Source organism: Pelodiscus sinensis, chromosome 6 (assembly GCF_049634645.1).
Source record: "Pelodiscus sinensis isolate JC-2024 chromosome 6, ASM4963464v1, whole genome shotgun sequence".
Classification (NCBI taxonomy): Eukaryota; Metazoa; Chordata; order Testudines; family Trionychidae; genus Pelodiscus; species Pelodiscus sinensis.
This window is the reverse complement of record NC_134716.1, coordinates 46,571,076-46,598,973: the sequence shown is the minus strand read 5'-3', so window position 1 is coordinate 46,598,973 and position 27,898 is coordinate 46,571,076. Positions and strand designations below refer to the sequence as shown.

At 41.0% G+C, this 27,898-nt stretch overlaps 1 protein-coding gene across 1 annotated transcript in view; it reads right to left on the bottom strand.

Moving 5' to 3' along the window:
- The window catches only part of LOC112547261 (kelch domain-containing protein 3-like), a 68,529-nt gene that overhangs the window by 37,730 nt on the left and 2,901 nt on the right, over positions 1–27,898 (bottom strand). Inside the window, exons 3-11 of the mRNA XM_075931858.1 lie at positions 25,954–26,026; positions 25,557–25,599; positions 24,545–24,623; positions 22,765–22,853; positions 21,484–21,630; positions 20,629–20,680; positions 7,433–7,533; positions 4,547–4,632; positions 620–701 (exon numbers count right to left, since the gene is read on the bottom strand). Coding sequence (XP_075787973.1) covers positions 620–701; positions 4,547–4,632; positions 7,433–7,533; positions 20,629–20,680; positions 21,484–21,630; positions 22,765–22,853; positions 24,545–24,623; positions 25,557–25,599; positions 25,954–26,026 — 752 coding nt within the window. The remainder of the gene's footprint in view (positions 1–619; positions 702–4,546; positions 4,633–7,432; positions 7,534–20,628; positions 20,681–21,483; positions 21,631–22,764; positions 22,854–24,544; positions 24,624–25,556; positions 25,600–25,953; positions 26,027–27,898) is intronic.

Genomic DNA, 27,898 nt, shown 5'->3' with positions numbered 1-27,898 from the left:
GAACTTGAGCAGTGACTTGCTCACCAAAGGAAGGAAGTGGAGGTTCAGAGGTTTGCCTGATCAAAAAGATAAAAAGAGCAGCATTTCCTGTAGTCTCTTGGGCTGAAAAACATGTGGATTAAAGTGGTTTACAGAGCTTCTCTAGAGAAACACTAAAAACTGATGTAAGCCATAAAATGCTGAGCAATCTTACATTACAGATTCAGTGCAAAATTGGAAGGTGTGGCAATATTTTTAAGGGAATAGAAAGTGGTGTTAGACAGTGCTTGGTCCTCCTGTGAGGGCAGGGGACTGAACTCGATGAGCTCTCAAGGTCCCTTCCAGTACTAGTGTTCTATGATGACATGATTTGCAGTATATATGTGTATACAAATATTATACAACTTTATTTAAATCTTAATTTTTTTCAATAAATGAGTGATCATATATTGTCTACAGAGATGCATTTGGATGTATTTTTATGTCACTGCACACACACAGAAAGATGTACTTAAGTTCATTTTATTACAAAACTTTGCCCTTGTGCAGCCATCTAGCTTTAGCATACTTCTGAATAGTAGCGTGTTCTATTCAGTGATGAAACTTGTGCTGACAATCCCCTTTTTACATTTTTACTCACCTAGGCTTAATTTCATTACATCATTCTTTGGTGTTTTATTACCATCTTTAGACTCATGTATTCCTCCAAACAAATAGATATCCTGTTGACAAGAACTGCAACTGTAATACAATATACATGATTCTGTACTCTAAGAATTATCCCATGGAAATTGTTTTCCCTTCAATTTAACCATATGGCTGTGTCTTGATTGGCATGATTTTCCGGAAATGCTTTTAACGGAAAAGGGACTTTTGCTGGAACGGGAGCAGAATAGTATTTCCGCAAGAAGCGCTGATTTCTTACAGTAGGAAGTCAGTGCTTTTGCGGAAATTCAAGCGGCCAGTGTAGACAGCTGGCAAGTTTTTCCGGAAAAGCGGCTGATTTTCCAGAAAAACTAGCCAGTCTAGACACAGTCTATCTGTATAGAAAAACAACATGAAAACTCCCCTCTGTTCTCAACACACACACATCCCCTTTGTAATGAAGTCCAGGATCTCTCTGAATATACCTGGATTTACTGGTTGGTTATTATACTGATGAGGTTGATAGAAAACTTTAAAATAGTCAGGCAGATTCTTGGGCATTCTGAACATTTTCCATATATTAATTAATGTAAAAATGCTGCAGCATTTGAAAGTAAAAGGTGTTTCAGACTGCAGTGAAAAGGAAAAGACTCAACATCATTGCTTCTCATCCAGGTTGTTGAATTATCAGGGGGCAGTACATGGAGCATGGTTAGGCTTTTTAGAGGAAAAGATATGGCATTCAGCACTATTTTCAGCAAGCTGTGCAGTGTGGCAACAGAGGAAACTTGGGGTATGTCTACACTACAGCACTAATTCGAACTAATTTAATTCGAATTAGTTAATTTGAACTAAGCTAATTCGAACTAGTGCATCTAGACCTAAAAACTAGTTCAAATTAGCATTTTGCTAATTCGAACTAGCATGTCCACATTGAGTGGACCCTGAACCGAGGTTAAGGATGGCCGGAAGCAGTGCAGGCAGGGCATCAGATTAGGACTTAGAGCGTGGAGCTGCTGCCTCAAGCTAGCCGAGGGCTGTGCTTAAAGGGACCAGACCCCCACCCCGGACAGACAGTTCTCAGGGGTTCCCCACTTGCAAAGCAGTCCTGGCTTGGAGTGCCCGAGTGCCCACACTGGTCACATCACAGCACTCGGCACATCAGCCCGGCTGCACTTGCCGCAGGCTGCCATCCGGGGGAGGGTCAATCGGGGGGCTGCAGGAGAGCTTCCACCCTGAGGAGCCCGCAGAGCCACCCCAGTCCTCCCCACTGGGGGCTCGTACCCCATTCCTCCCTCACCTCCTTCCACTTACCCCTTCCTAGCCCCCCCTTCCTGATGTACAAAATAAAGGACACGTGTTCAAAAACAGAAACTCTCTTTATTGAACAAAACTCGGGGAGACTGGGAAAAGGAGGTGGAAGAGGGGAAGAGAGAAGGTGGGAGAGGGGAAGGCAACTAAGATGATCAAGGGTTTGGAACAGGTCCCATATGAAGAGAAGCTAGAGAGACTGGGACTTTTCAGCTTAGAAAAGAGGAGACAGAGGGGGGATATGATAGAGGTCTATAAAAGCACGAATGGTGTGGAGAGGGTGCATAAAGAAAAGTTCTTCATTAGTTCCCATAATAGAAGGACTAGAGGACACCAAATTAAATGAATGGGTAGCAGGTTTCAAACTAATAACAGAAAGTTCTTCTTCACAAAGCAAATAGTCAACCTATGGAACTCCTTGCTGCAGGAGGCTGTGAAGGCTAGAACTATAACAGAGTTTAAAGAGAAGTTAGAGAAAGTCATGGAGGTTGAGTCCATGGAGTGCTATTAGCCAGGGGGTAGAAATGGTGTCCCTGGCCTCTGTTTGTGGAAGGCTGGAGATGGATGGCACGAGACAAATGGCTTGGTCATTGTCTTTGGTCCATCCCCTCCAGGGTCCCTAGTGTTGGCCGCTGTTGGCAGACAGGCTACTGGGCTAGATGGACCTTTGGTCTGACCCAGTACGGCCATTCTAAGCTCTGGGCTCAGGGTCGGGGGTCTCACTGGACCACCCTGATATTCATGCAAACCTGCTCTTGGGTGGCCAGGCTGGCAGCTATCCTGCCCTAGACAGCCACTTTCCTGTGCCTAGTGCGGAGGTCGTGGATGAGGTCCACGATCTCCGCACTAGACCAGGTGGGCGCCCGCCTCTTGCGGACCTGGGCAGGCTTCTGGGAGCCGCCAGCCTGGTCCCGGGAAGAGGCGGAGGGCTGGGTGATAGCGGGTGGCTAGTTCGTGCCATGCCAGGTGCAGGGTCTGCTGGCTGGGTGCTGGCAGGCTTGCACCTGGCACGGGCACCATAGCCAGACCATGCCTCTTTAAGGGCTCCAGGGCTGGGAGGGGGACAGACGAGTTTCCCTGGTGGTGCCCAGAGTGGCCACCAGGGAAAACTGAGCAGGGCTAGCCTCCCACTAGTTCGAATTAAGTGGCTACACAGCCCTTAATTCGAACTAGTTAATTCGAACTAGGCATTAGTCCTCGTAGAATGAGGTTTACCTAGTTCGAATTAAGTGTTCCGCTAGTTCGAATTAAGTTTGAATTAGCGGTTTGCCTCTGTAGCGCCTATCAAAGTTAATTCGAACTAACGGCTGTTAGTTCGAATTAACTTTGTAGTGTAGACATACCCTATGAGATGTAAGCCAGGAAGTAATGATATTTTTAAAAGTGAGTATAGTGTTTGCATGAAAGTTATTTGCCACACTTGGCAGTATTGCAGACTGAAGTCTTTCATTTATGCACTATTAAAAATCAGTGACATTTCTAGAAATCCCCATTGCTCTGTAATCCCCTGAGCTCTTTGCTGGAAAGAATCTGGTGAAGGTTGCAAGGTTGGACCATGCCCATTCAGTCTAGAGTCTCTTTGATGAGACTGCAAACCATAGTGATGTTTTTTTGATGTGGACACCTGTCCAATGGGAACTGGACCAGGGACATCCATTCATTCACACAGACCAAATAACTAGAGACCAATAACATTCAATCACTAAATTTCAGGGCTAAATTTGAGCAAGTGACCTATATAACAAATAGATCACATTGTTCCAGAGTCCAAATTTATGAGGAAATCCCAACTGAAAATACACCACTTGCATACAGCTTTATATTTGAAAACGAATACACTCCACTTTCAAGCATTAATGAATATTTACTCATAGCACCTGTGTGGGGTAAGAAAGTACTAGTATTCCAAGTTTTTCAGATAGGGAACTGGGAAACAGCTATGAAGGCCTATGAAACTCTGAAGGGTACACTGTAGCCTTCTTCTGGAAAAGCTTATGCAAATGAAGTGCGGCATGGACTATCATGAAGAATGGCTCTCGCTCAAGAGGGGGTTTTTGCACAAAAAGGAGCCATCTCACAGCTCCTTTTTGTGCAAAAGCCTCTTGCGCAAAAGCGGCTGCTAATTAATTATGCAAATGAAGCACGGTGATATTCCACGCCATACTTCATTTGCATAAGCTTTTCCAGAAGAAGGCTACAGTGTGACCATAGCCATACCTCAGTTTTTTGTTGTTCAAACTGAGAAATTTCTGATCACCCAGAATTCCATATGAAACCAATGGGATCTGTGGTTGCTCAGGCCCAAAGGGCCTCAGGTTGAGTCACCAAAAATTAAAAGGAAATTTTTGAAAATCTGGGCTTTAATGACTCGCCAAAGATCAATGCAGCAACTGAATGCAAGTGCCAGAATTCAAACTCAGGAGTTCTTTGTTCCTAGTTCTGTACTAGACTTCTTGCTGAGACTGCTGCTCAGAAAGATCTAAATGTGAAATCCCATTACATCTTAAATAACATATGTATGTTAGAAATGTTGAGGAGGAGACCTTCCTTCCCCTCACATTCACACTGGAACTACAGAAAAAATAAACCAGGACAGAGAAGTGGCCTATACCTTGTCATGGTGTGCTGTAAAAGTATGATGTATCCTTCCACTGGGTATTTCTCCTTTGACTTCACACTGCTGCCAGGTTAAAGAACCTGGGGAAAAAGAGCCTCACATAATTATGTATTTTCCATTGTTTTCTCTTGCTATCTCAAAATAATAAAATGTCCATACTACAGCCTTTTAAAGAGCTGCTATAATCAAAAAGCTTGTTGTAAAAATGGGCTTGTGGGGATCCAGATTTATTCTCTCTCAATTTGCTTAGTTCAAAGATAGTTATAAGATAATTTCTCTGATGATAGCACTAACATATGCTCTGAAAAAAGTCTTCTTTCTGCTTCTTACATCATTACCAATAATAAAGACTGCAGTCAGAACTTACCAGACAATTCTGTTGATGAGGTATGAGGCAGAACAGAATCTAGCTCACACTTACATAGCTGGGCTGGCTGTATGGTGCTAACAGTATTAAACACTTGTTTTTGTCAGGAAAAGTAAGCAGATGAGCTTTGACATCATATAAGGCTAAGACATGATGGGTGCGTCTAGACTTGCAGGATTTTGCGCAAAAGCGGCCGCTTTTGTGCAAAAACTTGCCAGCTGTCTACACTGGCCGCTTGAATTTGCGCAAGAGTACTGACTTTGTCATGTACAAAATCAGTGCTTCTTGCGCAAATACTTTCACGCTCCCGCTCGGGAAAAAGCCCTCTTGCACAAGAATACTTGCTCAAGAGGGCCAGTTTAGACTGGGAAGAACTGTTTTGCGCAAAAAAGCCCCGATGGCTAAAATGGCGATCGGGGCTTTCTTGCGCAAAATCGCATCTAGACTGGCCACAGATGCTTTTGCGCAAAAACACTTTTTGTGCAAATGCATCCGTGCCAATCTAGATGCGCTTTTGCGGAAATACTTTTAGCGGAAAAACTTTTCCGTTAAAAGTATTTCCGAAAAATCCTGCCAATCTAGATACAGCCATTGAGTAAGCAGTATCATTTTTATGTAGCTACTTTTCCAATCATATTCAGGACATATTAATTTTTCTGTTTTATACTTCAGCAGAAAAAATGGGGGACAGTATAGTAAACTGTTGCAAGAAGTATTATTTGAAAGGGGACCAAAGGAAGGTGATCAAAGGAAGTTATAGTTATAGTTCATGGGTCAACAAAAGAGAGTGATGCAAAACAACCAACTCCCATTGCTGAAGAAACAATTTGTGGGAAAAATATTTTTGCAGGTCAGCTAAAGTGGAACATTTAAAGCCACTGTCCTGAAGAGACAGCCATGTCAAGTTGCAGTGTCCCAGAGGGAGCACTTAGGAGGTTGGCACAATCTTTCCATGATGCTCCTTTCACATAAGGGGTGAGCAATCTGTTCCCCTTATGTGCTGGCAGAATTATACAGGCTGAGGCAGGAGGGTGGGATCACATTCCTGCTTCCTCACTTTGCAGAGCCCTGCTTCCTGAAGCAGAGACCAAGAACTGGCTGTCTTTGTGCTCCCCAAAGTGCAGTTAGCAGTGAGCACAGGGAATGGTCTGTTTCCGTTGCATAGCTACAGAGAAGGGTACACTTTCTTGCTCCCCCTTCAGGCTCCATACAGTTTTCCGGGCCACATCCTATCTTTGCATAGCCACAATGAGGCAACACCCAGTTTGTCTCCATGCAGTCTCATCTCACACTCTGATTAAATAAAGAAAGTGGAAAACTCCCTCTACAGAGAAAATCTGTTGTTGTGAGAAAGCCAAGTTTTCTGAAAAAAATTGGCTTATTTCCAACTGGACATAGTAAAATTCAAGTCTGTGTTATGAGAGAAATTTTAATGTATTTATCTCAGAAGATAAACAATTCACAAGAGGGACACGAGGTAGTGGCTTGTTTCTAATGCCTTTTTCTTGACTTAGGATAGGTGAAAGAAGCAGTTGTTTCCAGCCAAAGAACTTAATGATTGGTGCTTGCTCCTTAATAATTTGGATTGTCTCTGAATCTTGCCTGCAGCCACAACAACACTGCATGGCAGGCTATTTTCATGACACAATAGTCAAATGAACAACAAGACAATTATTTTATATCAGTTAGCCCATATCCACCCTTAGGAATGAAGAAATTTGAAATAAGCCAATTGGAAATTTTGAAGAAGCAGATCAATTTACCCTGTGTGGTTCTTCTGAAGACAAAAAAATGTTGTGGTTGAGGATGGAATTAAATGGATAGAAAAAAAGATGAATAGGCTACCCGTGTGTGCCTATTCTGATGCTTTAAAGGATGAGCTTTACTAGCGATATTTCATAACTTTCTTATTTTGCAGGTCTACCTGACTTACTAATCAAACAGTTAAATGAACTATGCAACTCTTTCAGCATATTTTGGCTGGCTTTAATTTTCTATTGTGAATTCACCTTTTCAGTACGATATTTACAGGCTTATAGTTAAGACTATATTCTTAGTGTATTTCTCAAAAACATGGTAACAAAAATGATACTGTCCATAAAGATCAAAATTCCCTCCTGCCCTCTGTAGGGGCCCACTAACACAGAGGAACCTTGGTAGTTATGTAGCAAGGAAGCCAGAAAGAAACTATCCAAAAGCTTACAAAATGGGCACAGGCTCTTCTGCGCTGTGCGGAGTTCAATTAAGAAAAGTCTTACACAGCTGCATAGAGCATGTCTTTGGAGGTCTAATTGGAGGATCTACTGTTGTACAATTTCTCCAGTCCTTCTATCAATGAAAGGGGCACTAAGGCATTTGGGAATGGAGTATTAGCTGAAGAGCAATTATGCATCAACTCTGAAGTCTGTTGAAAGTTTAGATATAGTACCAAGGGATCTTTAGGATGGTTCTGTAATATTCCTCTTAACACACTTTATATATCCATTAAATCCACTGAGAATTTTAACAGATACCTGTATCCAATGCATACACGTCAGTAGAGTAAATATTTTCACTCGAACAACCACCAAACATGTATATTACTTGTCCAACTGTTGCAAAAGTATGGCCTGACCTGAAAAGAATAAGATAACATTTGAAGCCAAATGATTTTCTATCATTCTTTAAGTAAGCAAAATTACTGAAACCAAAAGAAACCACACTGCTATTTGCTAAATGTCAGGACAACATGGGGGAAATGGTATCTTGTTTGTTACACTCCCAGCGTGTAGTGTTACCACACTTGTTCTTTCCTCCCTTTCTCTGAAGGAGCATGAGCTCTTATTTCCATATAGTAGAAGCACATGTTCTTGCATGCATTACACCAATAAACAACTCAACCATTTTTCTTTGTCTTCTAGAGAGGCTCCCTCATTCACCTTTCAATATGTTGGACTAAATCCCTACTCTCCAGGTGCTCTAGAGTGGGGCTCAGTTCATGGAGGTTCTGTTGCTGGGCTTAGGTGGCTTTCTCCATCTTTCCAGCTCCCCCAATCCTGAGGGATGTCAGGAGATGTGCTGGCACAGAGATGGTGTAATCAGCCCTATGTGACCTCCTCCTGCCCCATCCTGGGTAATGGATGTTTTGGGAGAAGAGAGGAAGAGGACATGTCAGAGATGGGCAGGGCATGAGGCTCTTAAGTGAATACTGTAGACAGTTTTATGCCAGTGCAGATAAATGAAGATATAAGAAGGCAACAATAAAGTAATTATTCAAAATAAATCCTCTAGTTAAAAAGACTCTCCCACCCTTCAAGTTTTCTAATTAAAGCATAATTAAGAAAGAAGACATTTGTGCATCTGAGAAATCATTTCTCCATAGTAACTCCAAAACAGCAATTCCCTTTCTAAAATTGGCAATACAGAAGAAAAACTGCTACACCAAATTATATCCTAAAGGAGAAAGAAAAATCTTAAAATAATAGGGCAATTTTGGTAGAAAAGAGCTTTCAGAAATGTCCATATCAACCATCTCAATCCTCGTTTATTTCTGATCCAGAAAGAAGGGAGCCTTTGCAATGAGAAAATGTTTCGTTTTCTCATAATTCCAAAAAGTGAATATAACAGGTTGGCCCCGCAAATGAATGTATAAAGTTGCATCATTAAATTATCATCCTTTCATCATGAATAACATTTTCCAATATTCAAAAGTGATATAGGGCTAGGGTTTTAAGATATATTAAAGGCTTCTACATACAGATAGATGCCTAGTCAGATTTTAAGAACACACAGGCATTTAATTTTCACTTAAATCAATAGGTTAGACACCTGGGTGCCTTTGTAAATCCCAGTAGGCATGTATCTGCAGCTTTAGGCACCTAAATACCCCCAAAAGGCTTGTAAACATGATCTGATTTATTTTATTAAAATAGAAAAGCTATGGAAATCAATTTAAACCTAAATGTGATCTGATTTTTTTTTACATTGTTCTAGTGTCCCTTTCCTTATAAGGACTGCCGGAATGCCTTGCTTGTTAATTACTTTGTTAATACTCAATCTTTTACCATAGAAAGATTTGCAGTCCTTTATGTGTTGTGACATCACCATTTCACTAATTTTTCAGGCATTGTACAGTTTTTCAACCTGGGACAAGATCTGAATGTACAATGTATACTTTTACAAGACTTTCAGGCTCTTTTAATACAGCATAGAGAAAGATACAAAGTAGATATATTTTTCTGTGCAAGTCACCAATAATACACATAAATCCTGATTTATTAATTTTAAGGGGACAGCAGAACACCTTTATAAAACTATTTTCTAACTACTAATTATAAGAAGAATTATGGAAATGGGTTTGGCTAGAGGACAAATTTTGAAGAACAGGGAGATTTGGGATCTGGAGAATTAGGCCCTGATCATGAAATTGTTAGCATGTAATCAATGGCCACAGCTGTTATAAAGCCCAATCAATTGAACATTTACTTCACTTGCTATGCTTGGAAGTAAAGCTTGTCATATTTCATTCACAATTAAAGAGTTCTTTTGGTTACATTTTTTAAACAATAATGTCCAGATGTAGACAAAAATGATCAAATTAAAATAACTGTCACCATCACTGAACATATAGTTGCATTGCATGCCCTACAATTATTTCACAAATAGTTTCTTCTCATTCTATATTAATAATAAGCTAGAATGATCAGAAAAAAATCCTAGGTTGGAAAAAAATACTGACCAGTCATGAAGAAGTCAAATAAAACCAAAAGTTCATTTAAAGTTACGAAAAAAACCCCACTGTCACTTAGTACATTTTTCACTATCATATTCATTTAGTTAATATATTCTGTGATTTTATTTCCCCTCAAGTCTCCTACTAAACTAGAAAATATAGCTTTACAAATCAAAATGAGGTTCATTAAAGATGTTGTATAAGAAATGTGTTTATTATCCCCATTCATCCCTCACTGTGTTACTATTTGTACTCCACAAGCATCTCTTTGAGCTCCAGGGATACATCTGAACCAAATCAACATAAAGGCATATCTATTTTGCATTATAATATAAACATTCAAATATTGTCTCACTGCACACAAGTTGTTTAAAACACATTTAAAAAGTTAAATAGATAGTAGCTAGCAAAGAAAAATGACACAAAATTTACAGAACAATCATATATTTCTTCATCTGTTTCAGCATTTATAATACTTAAAATAAGTTCTTTAATATTTCATTTTTATTTATTCATAAAAAATAATGACAGCAGCAGCACTTCTACTCAAGTACTAGGGAAAATCCAAGATTCTGTTTCAGTCTGGCATTCAGTATTGCAGAGAAACGTAGGCCTTGTCTACACAGTGTCTTTCTTCTTTTGTACGACTTATAAACAGCAGTGTTAGGTGTCAAGCTTAGGGTTGATGATCCCAATAGATGGCTTCAGGTGACTTATTAAAGTCTTTATGGATTGGAAGCTGCTTGTTCCCTCAAACATGACAGAACTCTCAAAATACTTGTAAGTCATGATGAATTTGGGGTGGGTGGATATGTGCCAATATTGAAAGTCATACCAGTGATAAGCTGCACGAGAGTATTAAGTTGAGAATTTGTAAGTGATATGCAGGAGTTGTGTGTCAAGATGGGTGAGTAATATTCTGCAGTAGAGTAGACAAGGACATGTGCATGGCTTGCTGACCTGCTCTCCAAAGACACAATCAGAACTTCTCAGAAGATTTTTATCATTGCTTTGCATGGGATAATTGTTTGCTTTCAAGAGGAGTCCATGTGTCTCATGCAACATGTAAGTAAGGGTACGTGTAGACTACAGGCTTTTGTCGACAGAAGTTTTGTTGACAGATACTGTCGACAAAGCTTCTGTTGACAAAGAGCGTCTAGACTACATCCAGTTCTGTCGACAAAGCAAGCTGCTTTGTCGACAAAACACTGTAGTCTAGACACAACCCTAGATGCAATAACACCTTCTGTCGACAGAACTCTGTCGACAAAAGGCGTTATGCCTCGTAAAATGAGGTTTACCAGCGTCAACAAAACTGCTGAGTTCTGTCGACGTTATGTTGACAGAACTCAGCAGTAGTGTAGATGCAGGTATAGTTTTGTCGACAAAAGTCCACTTTTGTCGACAAAACTCTGTAGTCTAGACACACCCTAAGTCTAAGAAAGCTGCCTCAGTCTGGAGTTTTTGCTGGACTCCTGACTCACTGTGTTTTATCCAGGTTAATACCTGGTCTGTGCAGCTGCAGACAAGTCAGAAGCCTCCTTGTTCATTAGGTAAAACTGCTTCCGCAAGTAGCAAAACTCCTAGCCAGTAAGATTATTTCCATGCACTTGCACAACATGAAGAAGAGTAATACAGACTGGCTCAATGAGGGATCACTGGTTTGCTTCTTAGAATTGGCAATGACAATAACCTGGTGTCAACTCTCAGGATGATCCCTGAAGAACGGATACTGGAGAACAACAGTATCAGACATTTCTGTCCTTGGGGCCAAGATTTTTAATGAATTTTGAAAAGACTCCACCAGATCCTGCAGTTTCTTTGTTTTTGTAAGTGAGGCAGCAATATTTCCCTCTGAGCAGTGAAGGGCAATAATAGGGGTATTAGGCAGGTAGTGCGTTCATTTTTTTTTGTCAGAGCTGTCTAAGTCCTTTGTGCTTAGATTTGTCCCTGATGACTTTGAGCCCATAATGAGTATTCTTGCAATCACATCAGCTGAGAGGTCAGAGTTTTGATCTTTTACTGGGTTTGCAGCTCCAAACTAATGGAGCAATAGCCAAACTTTGCTGCTGGTATTAATAAGAGTGCAGAACTTCAATCATCTTGATCCATCTTTGGCAGTGTGATATTTTCAGTGAGTTTAATATGGATGATGCATTGTTCAGGTCACCAGATGTATGGTACTCCTTTAATAGACTTTCTGTTTCTGGTTTTCAGTATAGTAGTGGTTCTCAAATTAATCCATTAAACCACTTTGAGAAACCTGTTAACTGGCTTCTCTGCTGTGTTTACTTACTGGCGCCGTGGACTTGGAGCCTCACGGCTCCTGTTGGCTCCATTTTGCCACTTGCAACCAAGGGGAGCTGTGGGAAGCACACCAGTGTGCCCAGTTAACAGGTTTCTCAAAGCGGTTTTGTGGACCCTTTTGAGGGTCCTACCTGTAGCTCACTACCTGCCTTTTGAGAACACTGCAATATAGAGTCTATTCTTTTTTTGCTAGCCACAATAAATGTGGAATTATGTTGACATTTGATCTACAGCAGTTGAAGGGTGTTGGTGTGTATGTGTAGAGTGTTTGGTGTCATGTGATGTTGGATATGTTGCTCTAACACATGCCTGAGTGAGATGCTGCACTCCAGGGCCCTCAGAGGAAGGTTCTGCCCTTGTAGAACTCCTCTGTGGGAAGCCTATTTATAATTAAGTTTTGTAGAGATGAGAAGTTTTAAGACTATTTACTAATTCTCCCACCCCTTTGTTTTCTTTGCAATGAGTAATCCCATCTAACTGAATTATAGATACAGAGGCAGGGTCAGAATAAAATCTATTTGGCAACCAATTCTTTGTGCAGCTGATGTATAAAGTACAACTTGTGATTTTTCAGAGTAGAGCTTTTCCACAGAAAATGGGACTAGTTTTAAAGTACTTTGAAAAACTGATGAACATTATAAGACTATTTACTGATGTGATTATATAACTGGAATTTTAGCCATGAACATATCTAAACACTATATTTTTAAATTCTGCATTCTATATATTCTATCACACAGAGCAAAATCAAATCCTAGCAGATACAGAATGGCAAAAGTAACTGGACAGCTAAATCTGGCCTAAAGCTCCTCATCTGCTATTTATAAATACAGTGCAACAATTCCTGCTTTTAAGCATCTCATTTGCCACTATAATCAATTATCATAGTACAGTCATATTCCCTGATTATCATAGTACAGTCATTTCCCTAATTTAGATTTGTAACTAATCCTAGAGGGGGAAACAAGAAGTGGGTAAAAATCTTGGATGACCTGAGTCATGTTGGTGCTACTCATCATTCTGTCATTCGTCATGAATGAATTTAGTTTGAAACAGAAATAACAAAACATTACGGGGGTGTCTACACTGCACCATTACTCCAGAATAACAGAGGTTATTCCAGAATAACAATGCGAGCGTCTACACAGCAATTCCATTATTTCGAAATAAAATCAAAATAATGGGCAGCTTTTTCTGATGTTTGTAAACCTCATTGCATGAGGAATTAACACCTCTTCTGAAATAGCTATTTCGAAATAGCTGCAGAGTGGACACTCCACTGCTGCTATTTCGAAATAACTCCTTATCAGGGCCATTCTAAGTTATTCCTCCCTGATGTCTCCTGGGGCTCTAAATCAAGATAGCATGTCCACATTAGGGGAGCCTGCCTAGAACTAATTTTGAGGCTTCCCTGCAGTGTGGACAAAGTAAGCTATTTCAAAGTAAGCTATTTCGGAATATATCTTCTGGAATGGTTTATTCCGAAATAAACAAGCAATGTAGACATACCCATGAAGAATAAGCAGCTCTCACACAAGGATTAATTTCACAATAAAACTTTCTTAATTTGATCTGCAAAGGGGCAATAAGTGAGAAAAGCCAATACTGAAAATCATCCCCATGCACATAACATAACTGGATTACAGTATTAGAAAACCTTTAATTTAAAAATATACCTATGACCCAAAGAACCTCTTTATTTACACCCTACATACTACAGTTGTAACCTTTATACAAAATATGCCTTCTGAGGTATTACTTGAAAACTAATAACATTAATATTTTTGTGCAATGTATGCTTGTGGAGGCTGTGAAGAGTTTTGCTAGACTTCCATTTTTAAAATGTGTTTCACAAGCAGTTTATAAGCACTCTGCCTCAGATAAAGGAATATGATTTACCCTAGTTCACATATGTTTTAAACAGGCCTTCAAACTAACAAGGTGGTAGGAGGAGAAGATTGAAGGAAACAGAACAATTTGCATTTTAGCTCACAGCATGGAGCTTCCATCACCATCAGACTCTCTGTCGCCTTTCTCACAGCTTAAATAAACTTTACTTTGAGGGGCAATCTTCAGAAGAATCCATTTCAAAGATATACTGGTCTATAAAGATTGAGGAGCTGTAGATAGGCTTGCTGAGGTCAGGGCTGGCTCATTCAGAGTGTGACCTGCAGGCTTGTTGCTAATGGTGATCCAGGCTGGAAGCTACAGTAGCAAAGCACTATGAGGCACTCAGTAATAGCATGTCCACATTAGGGGTATAAGGTATCACAACCAGAAAGATGACAGTGGCATAGTCAAAATAGTTTGACATTTTAACTGAGACTTACACTTCAAGCACCAGTTGTGTAACAATTTTAAGTGATTCTCAAGCGTGAAGGCAAGGACCAGCCAAAGAAAGGCTACAGTTTTATTATTTTCTGTTTATTTTGGGTAAGGAAAATAGAACAAGCCTAAAGATAAACATGAATGTCAACAAAGCAACTACAAAGTTAAGAGTTTGTATACATTACCATTTCCGTCAGTATAGCATATGTTGATCAGGAGTGTGAATAAGTCACTACTCAGAGTGACAAAAGTAACACCTACCTAAGTGCCAGTGTGGACTGTGCTATGTTGGGGGACAGCTTCTTGCAGAAGTGGTTTTATTATGCCTATGAGAGAGGTGGTGCACATGCACCAGCGCTAGTGCAGACTAGCCGTTATTGTGTGCCTGGTGGAGAATGACAAAATCAGAGGTACATGAACAACAAAAATGATTAGCTGAAGAGAAAGACAAAGAGTGTGAACCAAAAGTAGTGTGGGAAGACATGAGAGCCAAGGAGATGGAGGCAAAAAGGTAGCAGCAAGAAAACACGGATGATGGGTCCTAGAAACAGAAACAGCTGCTCACCCACATGCCATGCAGCTGAAAGAGAAGGAATCCAAGAAAATGAAAAGAAAAAGCTGCTTATTCAGTGCATAAGGTACAAGCAGGGGCAGATCCTGGGAACACCTACTCGAGAGAAGCTTTACCCTGCACACAAAGAAGCAGACAGTATTGACAAACACCTTACCATTTTTGAAAGGTTATGTGAAACTCACATAGTTTCAAAACACAAAAAAATCCCCACACTGATTGCAAAATTATCTGATAAAACCTTAATATATTTAATGAAATGCCAATTGACCAAATTTTAAAAAGTTGCCCTGCAAAGGTTTCAAATTACCATTGAGGTGTAAAGGTTGACATTCAGAAATCTCAAGAAAAGTGCTGGCATGAATCATTGTGATTATGTGTATAGAATGTCAAGTATCAGAGGGGTAGCCGTGTTAGTCTGAATCTGCAAAAGCGACGAGGAGTCCTGTGGCACCTTATAGACTAACTGAAGTGTAGGAGCATAAGCTTTCGTGGGCAAAGACCCACTTCGTCAGACGCATGTCAGAATGTATGACTAAATACATGTGTATAGAATGTATGACTAAATGAAAGTAGGCAACATGGCAAGGGGTTGAGAACTATGTCCATTTGTTTGAATCACAGTATGGGATAAATCTTTTAAGTTCTGTACAAGAAGATTCTTGATCTGATTCTTTTATGCAAGCCCAAATTTCTAATGAGGGCAAGACAGAGAAGGAAGGAGGTGTTGAGGGTGAGAACTTGTTTTTTTCCCTGAGAAGAAGAAGGGTGGTGAGGAGCCCTGGCATTCACTTCCCAGAATTGTTCCTCATCTTTGCCCTGCATCACAGATCTCTTGTGAAGGAGAATGGTCAGAGAAGATGCCACCAATGTAACTTCACTGATCATAATTTCTCTAAGCAAAAAAACCTAAGCCTCCATCCAGCGGGCAGTTATTAACAGTATTAGAACCTGAAATTAGGGGTTTGTGAACCACTGACTCCTCCACATCAACTCTGAGGCTGTGTCTAGACTGCATCCCTTTTCCATAAAAGGGATGCAAATTAGACATATCACAATTGCAAATGAAGCGGGGATTTAAATCCCCTCCGCTTCATTAGCATAAAAATGGCTGCTGCTTTTTTCCGGCTCGGAGCTTTGCTGGAAAAAAGCGCCAGTCTAGACGCGGATCTTTCAGAAAATAAAGCCTTTTCCGAAAGATCCCTTATAAGGGAAAAATGCGGCAGCCATTTTTATGCTAATGAAGCGGGGGGGATTTAAATCCCCACTTCATTTGCAATTGCGATATGTCTAATTTGCATCCCTTTTACGGAAAAGGAATGCAGTCTAGACACAGCCTGGATGTTTAGGCTGTGCTTCTACAGGAGGACCCTGTGAGGCTTGATTCAGCAGGAATTAACACCAAAAGGACATAAGTGGAAGTTCCACATAGCCCACTGATTGACTGGCACCGATTTTTAAACCAGAGTGTCTGCCTGTTTCTGCTTTAGAGCTCTGTGCTAGAGACTCCAGTCTCTGGTTTCTAAATCTGCCTTCTCCTGATGCCTGGCTCTTTGTCTACCCTCTGGCTTGTCTTGGATTCTGGCCTTCTGGTACCTGATCTGGCCTGACTCCTGCTCTGACCACTAAATTTAACTGCTCATGTCCTGATAATGAAACACAGAAGTGCCCTGAGGTCTGACTTTGAAGAGGTGGACCTGAAGTTTATAAAGGTTGCCAAAGTTAATGGCAGGAAATCACAGCCTGGAGAGCGAGACACTGATGCACACATTTGTCTTGTCACGGAAATGATGGTCAGAAAAACTAAGATGTTACTCGGTCAGGAGGTAGAGTTTCTAGTAGATGGGAAATATAAAATTCTTGTAACTTTGGCTAATGCATTTAGATGGGGAAGGGTTGAAAGTTACCTTGAAGGCTGAGGTAGCAGACCGCATTCCTACAGCAAAGCTAGTGGGAAAAGATATTCTTAATATGTGTAATATTGTTGAAATTATAATCCATAATGAAAAGGAATATTGTGCCATGATCTCAGAGAATTGTGCATTCAAGTGTGCGAAGGACAGCACTTGCATAGCAAAGAAAAGTAGCATGCTTTCAGAGCTTGAGGATGGAAGCATAAACCCCAGTTACTGAAGAATCTGACCCACCAGTCAGTGTTTTGCAGGGTGGACCCTAGTTTAGGGTGCATAAAGGGACCCCTCATTGAAAGTAAATGTTTTTTTTTAAAGGAAGAGAGATTATAGAGGAAATTTCCCATGGGGGATAAGCCCCAGAAAACCTTAGAAGCAGCTGGTGTACATGCTCAAAATCATATCTGTCCTTTTTTCTGGTCACTTGGGAACCCACCAAACCTATGAAAGGTTAAAAAATATTTTCTACCGGTCAAAAACACAGAATGAGGTGAATTGTCTCACAAAAAGAAAAAGGACCCTAGAAACTTTGTCTCCAAATGCTGCCTATAATATAAGAGGCATTTTATTTAGTGATGGACACTGTGGTCCCTATTCCACATCCTACTCAAAAAGGGGAAAAATATATTCTGCCACAGTTATGGGTTCAAGGAAGTTTGAACTGATGCCTGTGGAGTGTCCAGTGGCTAAATCCTATTGCATCATTGTATCAATCACATAGCAGCAGCCGAATCACTTGTATAACATGATAAGCATAAAATGTCTTCACCAGATTTGTTATGGTGATGCAGATGCAGCTGTGCTGCTGTAGCACTTCTAATATAGACTAGTCCTCATTGTGGGGCAGATTGGAGAATTATTCTATATACCTTTATAATATAGTGAGGTCTTTTCTAAATGTTAATGACACATTGGTGATTAGTGCAATGTGGCATGTATCTAGTAATACTATATGAAGAAATATGGATACTTTATGATATTATGTTTTAAAGCCTGTGACCAAACTGGGAGACACGTTTCCTCTCAGAAAAAAGAAAAGGCATCTACGAATCTCCTATGAACAAAGGCCAGAACCCAATTTGGAGTGCATAAGGGCTAGTCTATATACAGCAGCACAGCTACTCCCTATCTGTCTCCTATAATACATTTAACATGGTAGAATCAAAACAGTGAAAGCCCTGTTTACACATGAGGAATGGGAACCCACAAGAAGGGAAAATCAGCATAAGGTCATTCTGAGGGCCACTGAATTTTTGATGATAAAAGCAAGCATAGAAGTCATGTGGGGCATCCATCTCTAGAGTGACTCAATGGAACAGAGCTTTTGCAAGCTGAGAATGATGGATCCTTCAGCCAAGTCTCTGGAAACCAAATACAGGTAAGACATCTATTTAGACAAAGATCTTTCACTTAGGAAGATAAACGTAGCCTGCATCTTGTACTTCTGTTAAAGGTTCTTACTGAAGGAAAGTCAGCCATAGCTAGGAATAAGACTGACTGACAAGAGGAATGACTGTTGAGAGAGACCACCTTCAAAGAAATCTGCACCCTGTTAGATTAAGCTTTAGACATGTTTTCACTCTTACTTGCTTATAACCCTTTCTAACTTTATTCCTTTTATTTGGCATCATTTAATCTATGTTGTGATAATAATTTTTTACAGTTTTCCATTTATCCAAACCTCAAACTATCCTGATATGGCCACACCCTGTAAAGAGGCCAAAATATGCAGTTTACATTCCCAAATTACCCCAAATAAAAGCTAATCATATTTTTTTATTTTGCTTTATAAAACATTTGTCTGTGACTCTTGTATGAGTCAATGATTCTATTGACATGGCAGAAAAATGAAATCAATGCTCAACAGGCCTAGATGAAACTTCCCTAAAGCAGTGATGGAGAATGGTACATTTCTTCTTTTCAAACTCTCTTTAGAATTTGCCAGATCTAGCAAATAATGCAGTCATTTTCACAGTGCATCAGGCAATGGAAGGTGTTTTTGCTTCAGTGTTTCTCCGACTACATGCATGTTTTGCAGCATTAAACCAATACATATTTGTCAAGCCTAATGACATTTAATATTTATTTTTTAAAATTCCTGCTTAAATGTTTCTCTTAGAAAATAAATCTGAAAGGCTTGAGAAATGAGTGAAGATTCTTGACTTTCTAATACGCACACAATAACTATTAATTTGTCATTTTGTGTTTCTGCACTATCTTTAATGATTTAATGCTGATTGCACATTCATAATTTATAAATTTCTCATGCAAAACACAACATTAAATAGCATAATATTAATAATGAAAGTGACATTTCTCATTCTGTGGAAGTGAAGAATTCTTTCAAAGTCATCAAATTGGTATTACGTAAGCACGAGTTAGGAAGGTATTAGTAACTAGTTCTCTCATTGAGGCTGTATTGAGATTTGTACTTAAAGCAGGGATTAAAAATCCCTTTCCTTAGGCCTTGTCCACACTAAAAGGAAGATCATTGCTGCAATGATTGATCTTCTGGAGTTCAATTAAAACTCATTAAATCAAACTCAAGAGGGTACCCCTGCCAGCATCAGGTACTCTTTCTTTTGTGAGGTGTAAGGGAAGCCGACAGGAATGTTTGTTCCCATCAACCTCCCACTATGGGGATGCTGCCAAACTTGGCTTAAGGTAAATGGACTCTAGCTACATATTATATGTAGCTGGAGTTGTGTATCTTAAGATGAGCTGCCAGGTCTAGTGTAGACTTGGCCTCAGTTCCCAAATTTTGCCCAATAACTTCAGAAGACAACTAAATACAATGGGTTATTTTTTGTTTTTGTTTTTTTTTCTAACGAACTATTGGCTGATTTTTTGAGCAGAAAGTCTCTTCAATCTTGAACAGCCAGGAAAATGTCTCATTCATCAAAGTTTTATTTTGAGCCCGATCGTTTTTTCAGATCCAAAGCATTATCATGGTGTGAACATACCCTGTTCTCTATCTTAAAGGCCCAAGGATCTTATATATGGCTTTCTGAAAGTGGCCTATTTTGTGAATACAGAAGACTTAAATACATTTCTGCTATAATTATGTATCTTCTTATCACAGTCTAAACATAATTTTAATGAATTATTACTAAGTGATTATACAGGTTGAACCTCTGAAATCCAGGACTCTCCGGTCTGGCAAAATCCATGGTCTGGCAGGACCATGGATGGTTGCTGGATGAGAGAGCCATGGCACCCAGGAGTACGAACCCCATCCCCAGGGACCACCGTCCCCAGCGAGCCCTAGCCAGGTGGGCAGCAGCGGATCAGCAAGCCCCATCCCTGGGGAGCCCTGGCTGGGTAGGATAGCAGCAGGGCAGCCAGCAGCAAAAGCAGGACAGCCAGCAAGCCCCATTCCCGGGGATCCCTGGTAGAGTGCGGCAGAAGTGGGGCAACCCTCAAGCCCAGTCCCCAGGGATTCCCAGTTGAGCAGGGGAAAAGTAGGGCCATGGCGGCTGGGGAGCTCCATTTCCAGGGAGCACCAGCAGGTCAGAGCCCAAGTCCAAGCCCTGCAGGCTGGAGCCCAGTGGCAGTGGGGCCGGAACAGAGCCAACCACAGGGAGGAGGAGCATCCTGAGAGGCCAGTGGTAGGGGACATCTCCTGATTTGGCAAATCTCATTCAGGACTGGTCAGATCCTGAGGGTGCAGGATAAAGGAAGTCCAATCTGTATTAAAAAGTTGCCCTTTTTTTCTTTGTGAATCTCAGAAAGAAGCACAAAATTATCCTAGATATGATGTACAAACTTGCTATTTCTGTGTAGAAACTGGAGTTGACTGACAGAATCTTCCTTCAACGTGATTCCATTTTTATTCAGCCCCATTAGTCAATTAATCCCTTCTTCCCTTATAAAAGCACTAACCTGGTACCAGGTGCTGAACCAGAGGTTTTGACTGGGGTCCAAGTGAGAGATACTAAAACATAATGTAGAATTTTGAATTACAGGATATAGTAACAGGAATGCGAACAAGTCATTATCAATATGCTAAACTGACTGTAATACATACTATTTCAACATATTTTTACTGCAGTCATGAGTTCTGCTTAAAAATTGCTAATATAATATGGCCAGATAGTTTTCAGAGCACAGTAATTCACATGAATAGAATGTGAGTTGTAAGAGAGCTGTAATCACTGCAGCAGCTATATCAAGGTAGTATATATTTTACTTGAAATATGGCCAGCATTTTAAAATAAAATTAAGAGCCCTAGCTGAAAAACATTGGCTTATATGCTTACTCATAGGCCATGCCTCGTGTATAATATGAAAGACCACAAGCAAATTACTGATGATTAATAATTATTCTGTTTATTCAGAATATGCAAAAAAGACAAAGGGCCTGAGTTTTGAAGCTGGCTTCCATTTTTGAAGACACACATTTAGGCTCACAAAAATGATATATCTATGTATCTGCATGAGTCCACAGAAACAAAAGATAAGCTGAAACTTTTTTGGAAATCTTAGTATGAGGAAAGAATGGAAAGCTTCAAACTAATTTGTAAACTCTCTCTAGCTAGTCAAGTTTATGATATATAAAATTCACTGTTCTTATTCTAATAAATGTTTAAATTTTTAATTCAGGATTTTTTTATTGTCCTGGAAGATGCATAATTCTGAGCAAAAAATATTCTATCCATGATTTTTTAAAGAGTAGAACTGACAATTATTTGCCTAGACTCTGAGTGATGATTTCTTCTGACTGAGTAGATTACTTACTAGTACTGAACATATACAAGTCATCCACAGCTTTTCCATACTGAACTCCACCATAGACATAGATATTGTCCTCTATTACTGCTGAACTGTGTCTGAGGGTATGAGGTGCAATGCCAGTTGTTTTTATCTTCTTCCACATTAATGAACCTAAAACAAACAAAATAACCAAAATTTTAGAGACTCTTTATTTAGCATGGGAAAGTAAGCTCCAGAAAAGAGGTCTCAAACTGTTGACCTGCAAGCCATCTCCCGCCAGATCAGTTTCACAATGCGGCCGAGAAGTACCAGCGGGTTGGGAGAGGCCTGTTTATTCCCGTCCAACCCTCCCCACTTCCTGCCACTGCCCCTCCCACTTCTCTCTATGGCATCCCATCCCCCCTGAAGGATGCGACTATGAGGGGTGCTTGATGCAGGGCAGCAGCAGCGACTGCTCCCCGCCCCTCCCCCCGTCCTCCGCACTCCCTGCAGTGACAGAAGCTGCAGGGAAGTGGAGCGTATTTGGCAGGCACACTGTCTCCACTGTGCTCTGCTTTCCCATGACTTCTGCCACCATGGAAAATATGGGGGAGGGGCAACCACTGCCACTGCCCCATGTCGAGCCCTGACTAGTAACCCTCGAGGCCGTGTCCCTTAGGGAACAGGGTGCCATGGAGGAAGAAGGCAGGGCAGTGTCAAGAAGAGGTGGAACTTGGGCAATGGGAACAGACCAGTTCCCCTCCCCGCCCACCTGCTGGTACTCCTTTGATCCAGACTGCAAAACTGATCTGGCCAAGGATGGCCTACAGCCTAGGAGTTTGAGACCCCTGCTCTAGAATTAGATTAGCAGCTACATAGGAATAAACAGAGGTAATCCATTATCAACCATCTTTATTTAGTTAACTAATACTGAAACACAATATCTACACAGATTTAGTTCCATTTTTATGTGGAAATTGGTCTAATAAATATTTTTGCCAATAAAAAACAGATGCGCTAAAAATGCAGATTTTGTTTAAGCTTCATCTTCTAAAACCCTCTCATTCTATGATAATTACAGCTCTCACTCTGCAGAAATAATAGACTTAACCACACAAAAGATAAGTATGCCATTTTTTGGAGGAGAGCAGAGGTGTTAGAAGTCATATGGAGGGCTGTCTTGATTATTAATACATTAAAATAATCATTACTAGTTTTCATAATGAAAGCAGCATATTGCTTTAATTTGAATAATGGTCTGTTAGACTTGTCATTGCCTTAGTGAACTATAAATAGCACAAAATGCAGTCTTATATTTTTACTCACTAAGGTCAAAGCTGTAGACTCCCGGTAGACATTCTTTAGCATCCTGGGTTGAACACCCTCCAAATAAATATATCTTCCCTTTTACTACACTGAAATGAAAAATAATAACTTTACAATTGGTTCATAAAACATCTCCTGAATAATTAAAAGTGATTTATATAGGAAACTAGCAGATAAGGCCCATCATTGACTGGGAAAAGCCATTTTGCATAGATTACACTTATAGAAAAGTTCAAGAAGCTAAATATATGTAATAGAATTTTTTATTAATGTGCTTGCAAAAGAGAAGTAAAAGAACAGTTTTAAATTTGTAGGATTTCAACTTCAAACATTATTCATGCTACTGAATAATTACCATACATAGTAAATTAAATTCAGACACTCATAAAGCTTCCATTATTCTTTCTGTAACTAATTTGAATTATTTTGTGATTTGTAATAGCAAACATTTCCTTTCCACTGAAATGAAATGAAAGCCACTTTGAAACACCATGGCTGAGCTTGGGCTCTGTGTGGCACTGCCCATTTGAAACGCCACCTCGGCGTTTCAAAGTGGCAGCGCCGCATGGTGTGTGGGGTCATCTGGGGACTACCCAGCTGATCCCGGGCTATGTGCTGCATTTCCATGGAACCTGAAGTCAGCAGGGGAGTCCCACCACCCGGGTCCTCCGCAGCTTTGCTCCGCGTCTCCCTGGTGTGCTGGGGGGGCCCCCCAGCAGACCAGGGAGATGCGGAGCAAAGCTGTGGAGGACCCGGGTAGCGGCACCACGGCGCGTCTCAGTCCTGCCGTCCGCGTCTCCATGGTCTGCTGGGGGAGGGGGGTGCAGCTAGTGCGCCCCCCCTAGAAGACCAGGCTTTTCTCACAGACCCCTGTGGTAGAGCAGGTGGGGCGCTGCCGTTTGGTCCCGCAGCACCGCTCCTTGGCGCTACTGGGCCAACCCGGCAGCACCCCAGCTGCTCTGCCTCAGGAGTCCTGATTCAGCCGCTGCTGGTCAGTTTCAGCAGTGGCTGAATCAGGACGCCTGGGGCAGAGCAGCTGGGGTGCTGCCGCGTTGGCCCAGTAGTGCCAAGGAGCGGTGCTGCGGGACCAAACGGCAGCGCCCCACCTGCTCTGTCCCAGGCGTCCCCAAGTCAGCCACTGCTGAAACTGACCAGCGGCTGACTACAGGAAGCCGGAGGCAGAGTTGCTCTGCCCCGGGTTTCCTGGAATCAGCCGCTGATCAGTTTCAGCAGCAGCTGACTTGGGGACACATGGGGTAGAGCACATGGGGTGCTGTGGCGTTGGTCGCGGCGCTGCGGAGACCTACCCGGCAGCGCCCCAGCTGCTCCGTCCCAGGAGTTCAGATTCAGCTGCTGTTGAAACTGATCAGCGGCTGATTCCAGGAAGCCCGGGGCAGAGAAACTCTGCCTTGGGCTTCCTGTAGTCAGCCGCTGGTCAGTTTCAGCAGCGGCTGAATCTGGACGCCAGTTCCGACTTAAGTACAAATTCGACTTAAGTACAAACCTACAGTCCCTATCTTGTACGTAACCCGGGGACTGCCTGTACCACTGGTATTCAGGCTTTTTAGCAATTCTTCTAAAATAGTAAGATTTGATTTTTTTCCTTATGTGATTTAATTGTTTTAAAGGTACTGATTAGCATGTGGAATAACACTACAACAGTCCACTACTTCAGTGAACAAAATGTTGTCCAAATAATAATTACTCAAAGGCAACAATGAGGGGTGAGAGAGAACAACCTAAATCTGACGGCAAAGAAAGTTCTGTATTCCTTGCTTACCAAAGTGTATGACCCTCTCTAGCACAAGGAATATGTCCATCATGTGGTATCCTTTCCCAAGTCAAATCAGTAGGAGTAACTGTTGATGAATAAGGACATATTTGATTATTAAAATCAGTATCATTCTATAAAATGTTGTTAAACACACACAGATTAGGCACATCGCTATTGCAAATGAAGCAGGGATTTAAATATCCCGTGCTTCATTTGAATAAAAATTGCCACCGCTTTTTGCCGCCACAGCACTTTGCCGGCAAAAAGCAGTGGTCTAGACGGGGATCGGTCAACAAGGAAAGCCTTTTCCGACCGATCCTGTAAACCTCGTTGCATGAGGCATAAGGAATCGGTTGGAAAAGGCTTTCTTTGTCAACCAATCCCCGTCTAGATTGCCGCTTTTTGCTGGCAAAGTGCCGTGTCGACAAAAAGCGGCAGCAATTTTTATTCAAATGAAGCGTGGGATATTTAAATCCCTGCTTCATTTGCAATAGTGATGTGCCTAATCTGCATCTTTCTGTTGGCAGAGGGGTGTAGTTTAGACACACCCTGAGGGAGGAGACACTGGCTGTTTGAGCATTGGCCTGCTAAACCCACGGTTGTGAGTTCAATCCTTGAGGGGGGCCATTTAGGGATCTGGGGCAAATCTGTCAGGGATGGTACTTGGTCCTGCTGTGAAGGCAAGAGACAGGACTCTATGACCTCTCAAGATCCCTTCCAGCTCTCCATCTCATTAAGTACATTCAAATCCGTGGAGAATTATAATTATACAGCTTTTGTTTCAGTACATCTGTTCACACCTATCAGGAAGAAAACCTGAAATAATTTGTAAATGATTGCAAAGCAATTTAGTCTTTTTCTCATGGCTTTTTGCAGTAACCCTGCCCCATTTCTATGGTGATAACATTTTATATGTATCACAAATGGTCATCCTATCTCAGTAAAATCTGTGCAACTCCAAAAGGAGGAATAAACCTATGAGTATTTTGCCTGCTAGAAAAGATGAATAATAGCTCACTTGTCAACATGTAGAAGTCATTGAAATATGTTCGCTGATCACCCTGGTGGAGAAACAGAGAGGTTGAAGTTGATATATTTATTTTGGGACATTAATAATGCCACCAAAGTAGGAAAGCCCTTTTATTTAAACAGTTGCTTAATATATTACAACTGATTGGTACAAGAAATAATACACAGATTGTAACCAAGGGAACAGTGGGGGTAGAATGAAATAAATCACAGTAAACAATACATGGAGTGCTTGTGCAATGACTTTTAAGTAAACATTTCTGAACTCAGAACAATAAACAAAACTAAACCCCCACCCCCACTAAACAGGATCATTGAATATAGTTCTACAACAAATTGCTCAGTGTTAACAGTATAATAAAGTAAAAATACCCAGCTATACTCACAAAGGAATTATAAATGGAACAGCCTCCAAATACAAATGCTATGTTGCCTGCTATTGTCAATGCATGTCCATGCCTAAAAATTAAAGAGAACAATAACCTAGGTTGTTGACATGACCATGCAATATTTTTTTCTTCTGTCAAGGCTGTTCTTTATTATTATTTGTCTTTTATATTGAGATAATAATAAAAGATCTCAGTCAAGTCAGGACATGTTTGTGTTAGATGCTTACAAGAATTACTGTCCCAAAGTGGTTTTTGCCCCAATTACAATACACGACAGGGAGGGAAGAAGAGGATGTCACAGTACACTGATCACAACTAATTCTTAGCCAATTAGTAACAGCAATCACAATTTGCCACCTGCATAGCCATTATCCAATGCTAGTTTTCTGTGTGGTAGCAGCACAGGTGAATTTTAAGGAGGAACTTGAAGGTGAAGGCTTTTCCCAACACATAAGTAGCAGTAAGGGAGAGAGCCTGAGAGTAATTCTGAGGCTATGTCAACACTGAGAAGGTTTGGCGACAAAAGTGCTGTCGACCTGCAAAGTGAAAACTGGTCAAACTGTTTTATCTGCCTCTCATTGTCGACATTTCATTGCCACTTTGTTAGCTCCCTGTTAACATACAGAGCAAAGCAATGAAGGTAAGGATCCCACAGTGCAGGGTTTTGGGAAGGAAGTGCTGATCCCTGCATTTCTTGGGATTCCCTCAGAGTTCTCCTACAGCATTTTCAGCTGCTGGGAGTGGCATCATGAGTAGCTCTGAGCACACCATTCCGAGGATTGTCAAAGCAGCACAGCAGTCTCCACAACCCCTGCCCCCCCACATACTCCCCGCAGTAGTAATCTGCCTGCTGATGTGTTTTTAGCAGGGCAGAATTGGACCATTTTAATTATTTGATTTTTGTGTGTTCCCCAAATAGAGCTGCTCACTCAGCTGTCAGATACTTCAAGAAACTGAAAGGGAGAAGGGAACATGCCTGCAGGGCAGCAGGGATCACAAAACACTGAGTACAGCCATTAGGTCAGGTATTGTCCACACTGGCTCTTTGTCAACAATAAAAGGAGGGGGAAAGACAAAAGCTCTCTTTCAGATGTGGAAGTTTTTTGTTCCCCAAATTGGGTGTTTTTCCCAACAAAAGTTGCATTGTAGTGTAAACACTCTTAGGGTGTACCGGTAGTTCGGAATAAGAAGCCTAATCCGAACTACCTAGTCCATGCCACGTGTAGCCGCGGGCACGGAGTCCAAACTAGCGGGGCTTTAAAAATGGCAGCGCCCAGCAAGATGCAAATGAAGCCCGGGAAATTCAAATCCCGGGCTTCATTTGCAACTTCGGTTGCCTACATTGACCACCCTAGTTCGAACCAGGGTGGTAGTGTAGACATACCCTTACTGTTTTGTTCCCAAAAGGCCTTTTTTTTTTTTAAACAAAATGTGCCAATGTAGATAAAGCCTGAGAGATGCAAACTACTGATGCTGTTCTCATTCCCAGAGGCTATGTCTAGACTGCAGAGCTTTTCCGGGATACCTCAAAGGAAAGCATCCGCTTTTTTTGAATAGTTTCTGAAAAAGCTAACATGTTCTTTTGGCATCCCTGTACTCCTCTCGGTGAGAGAATAAAGGATGTTCTGAAAGAGAACTTTTTTCTAAAATGTGGCCCCGTGTAGATGGGCCAAATTTCAGAAAAGCATCTTTCGGGAAAAAAAGCAGAAAAAGATATGTGAATTGCGGTTCACAATTTGTGTATTTTTTCCAACTTTTCTCGGCAGTCTAGACATAGGCAGAGTGAGAGGGTAAACCTCACAAGATAATAGGATGAATAGATAAGGTGGGGTAAACTTCAGAGGCTTTTGAAGTTTTGAGCAAAAAGTTTGTGCTAGATGTTTAGAAAAAATATTTGTATTTTTTTTTATAGTTTGAAGCCACAGCCGCAAGTTTTTCTGAT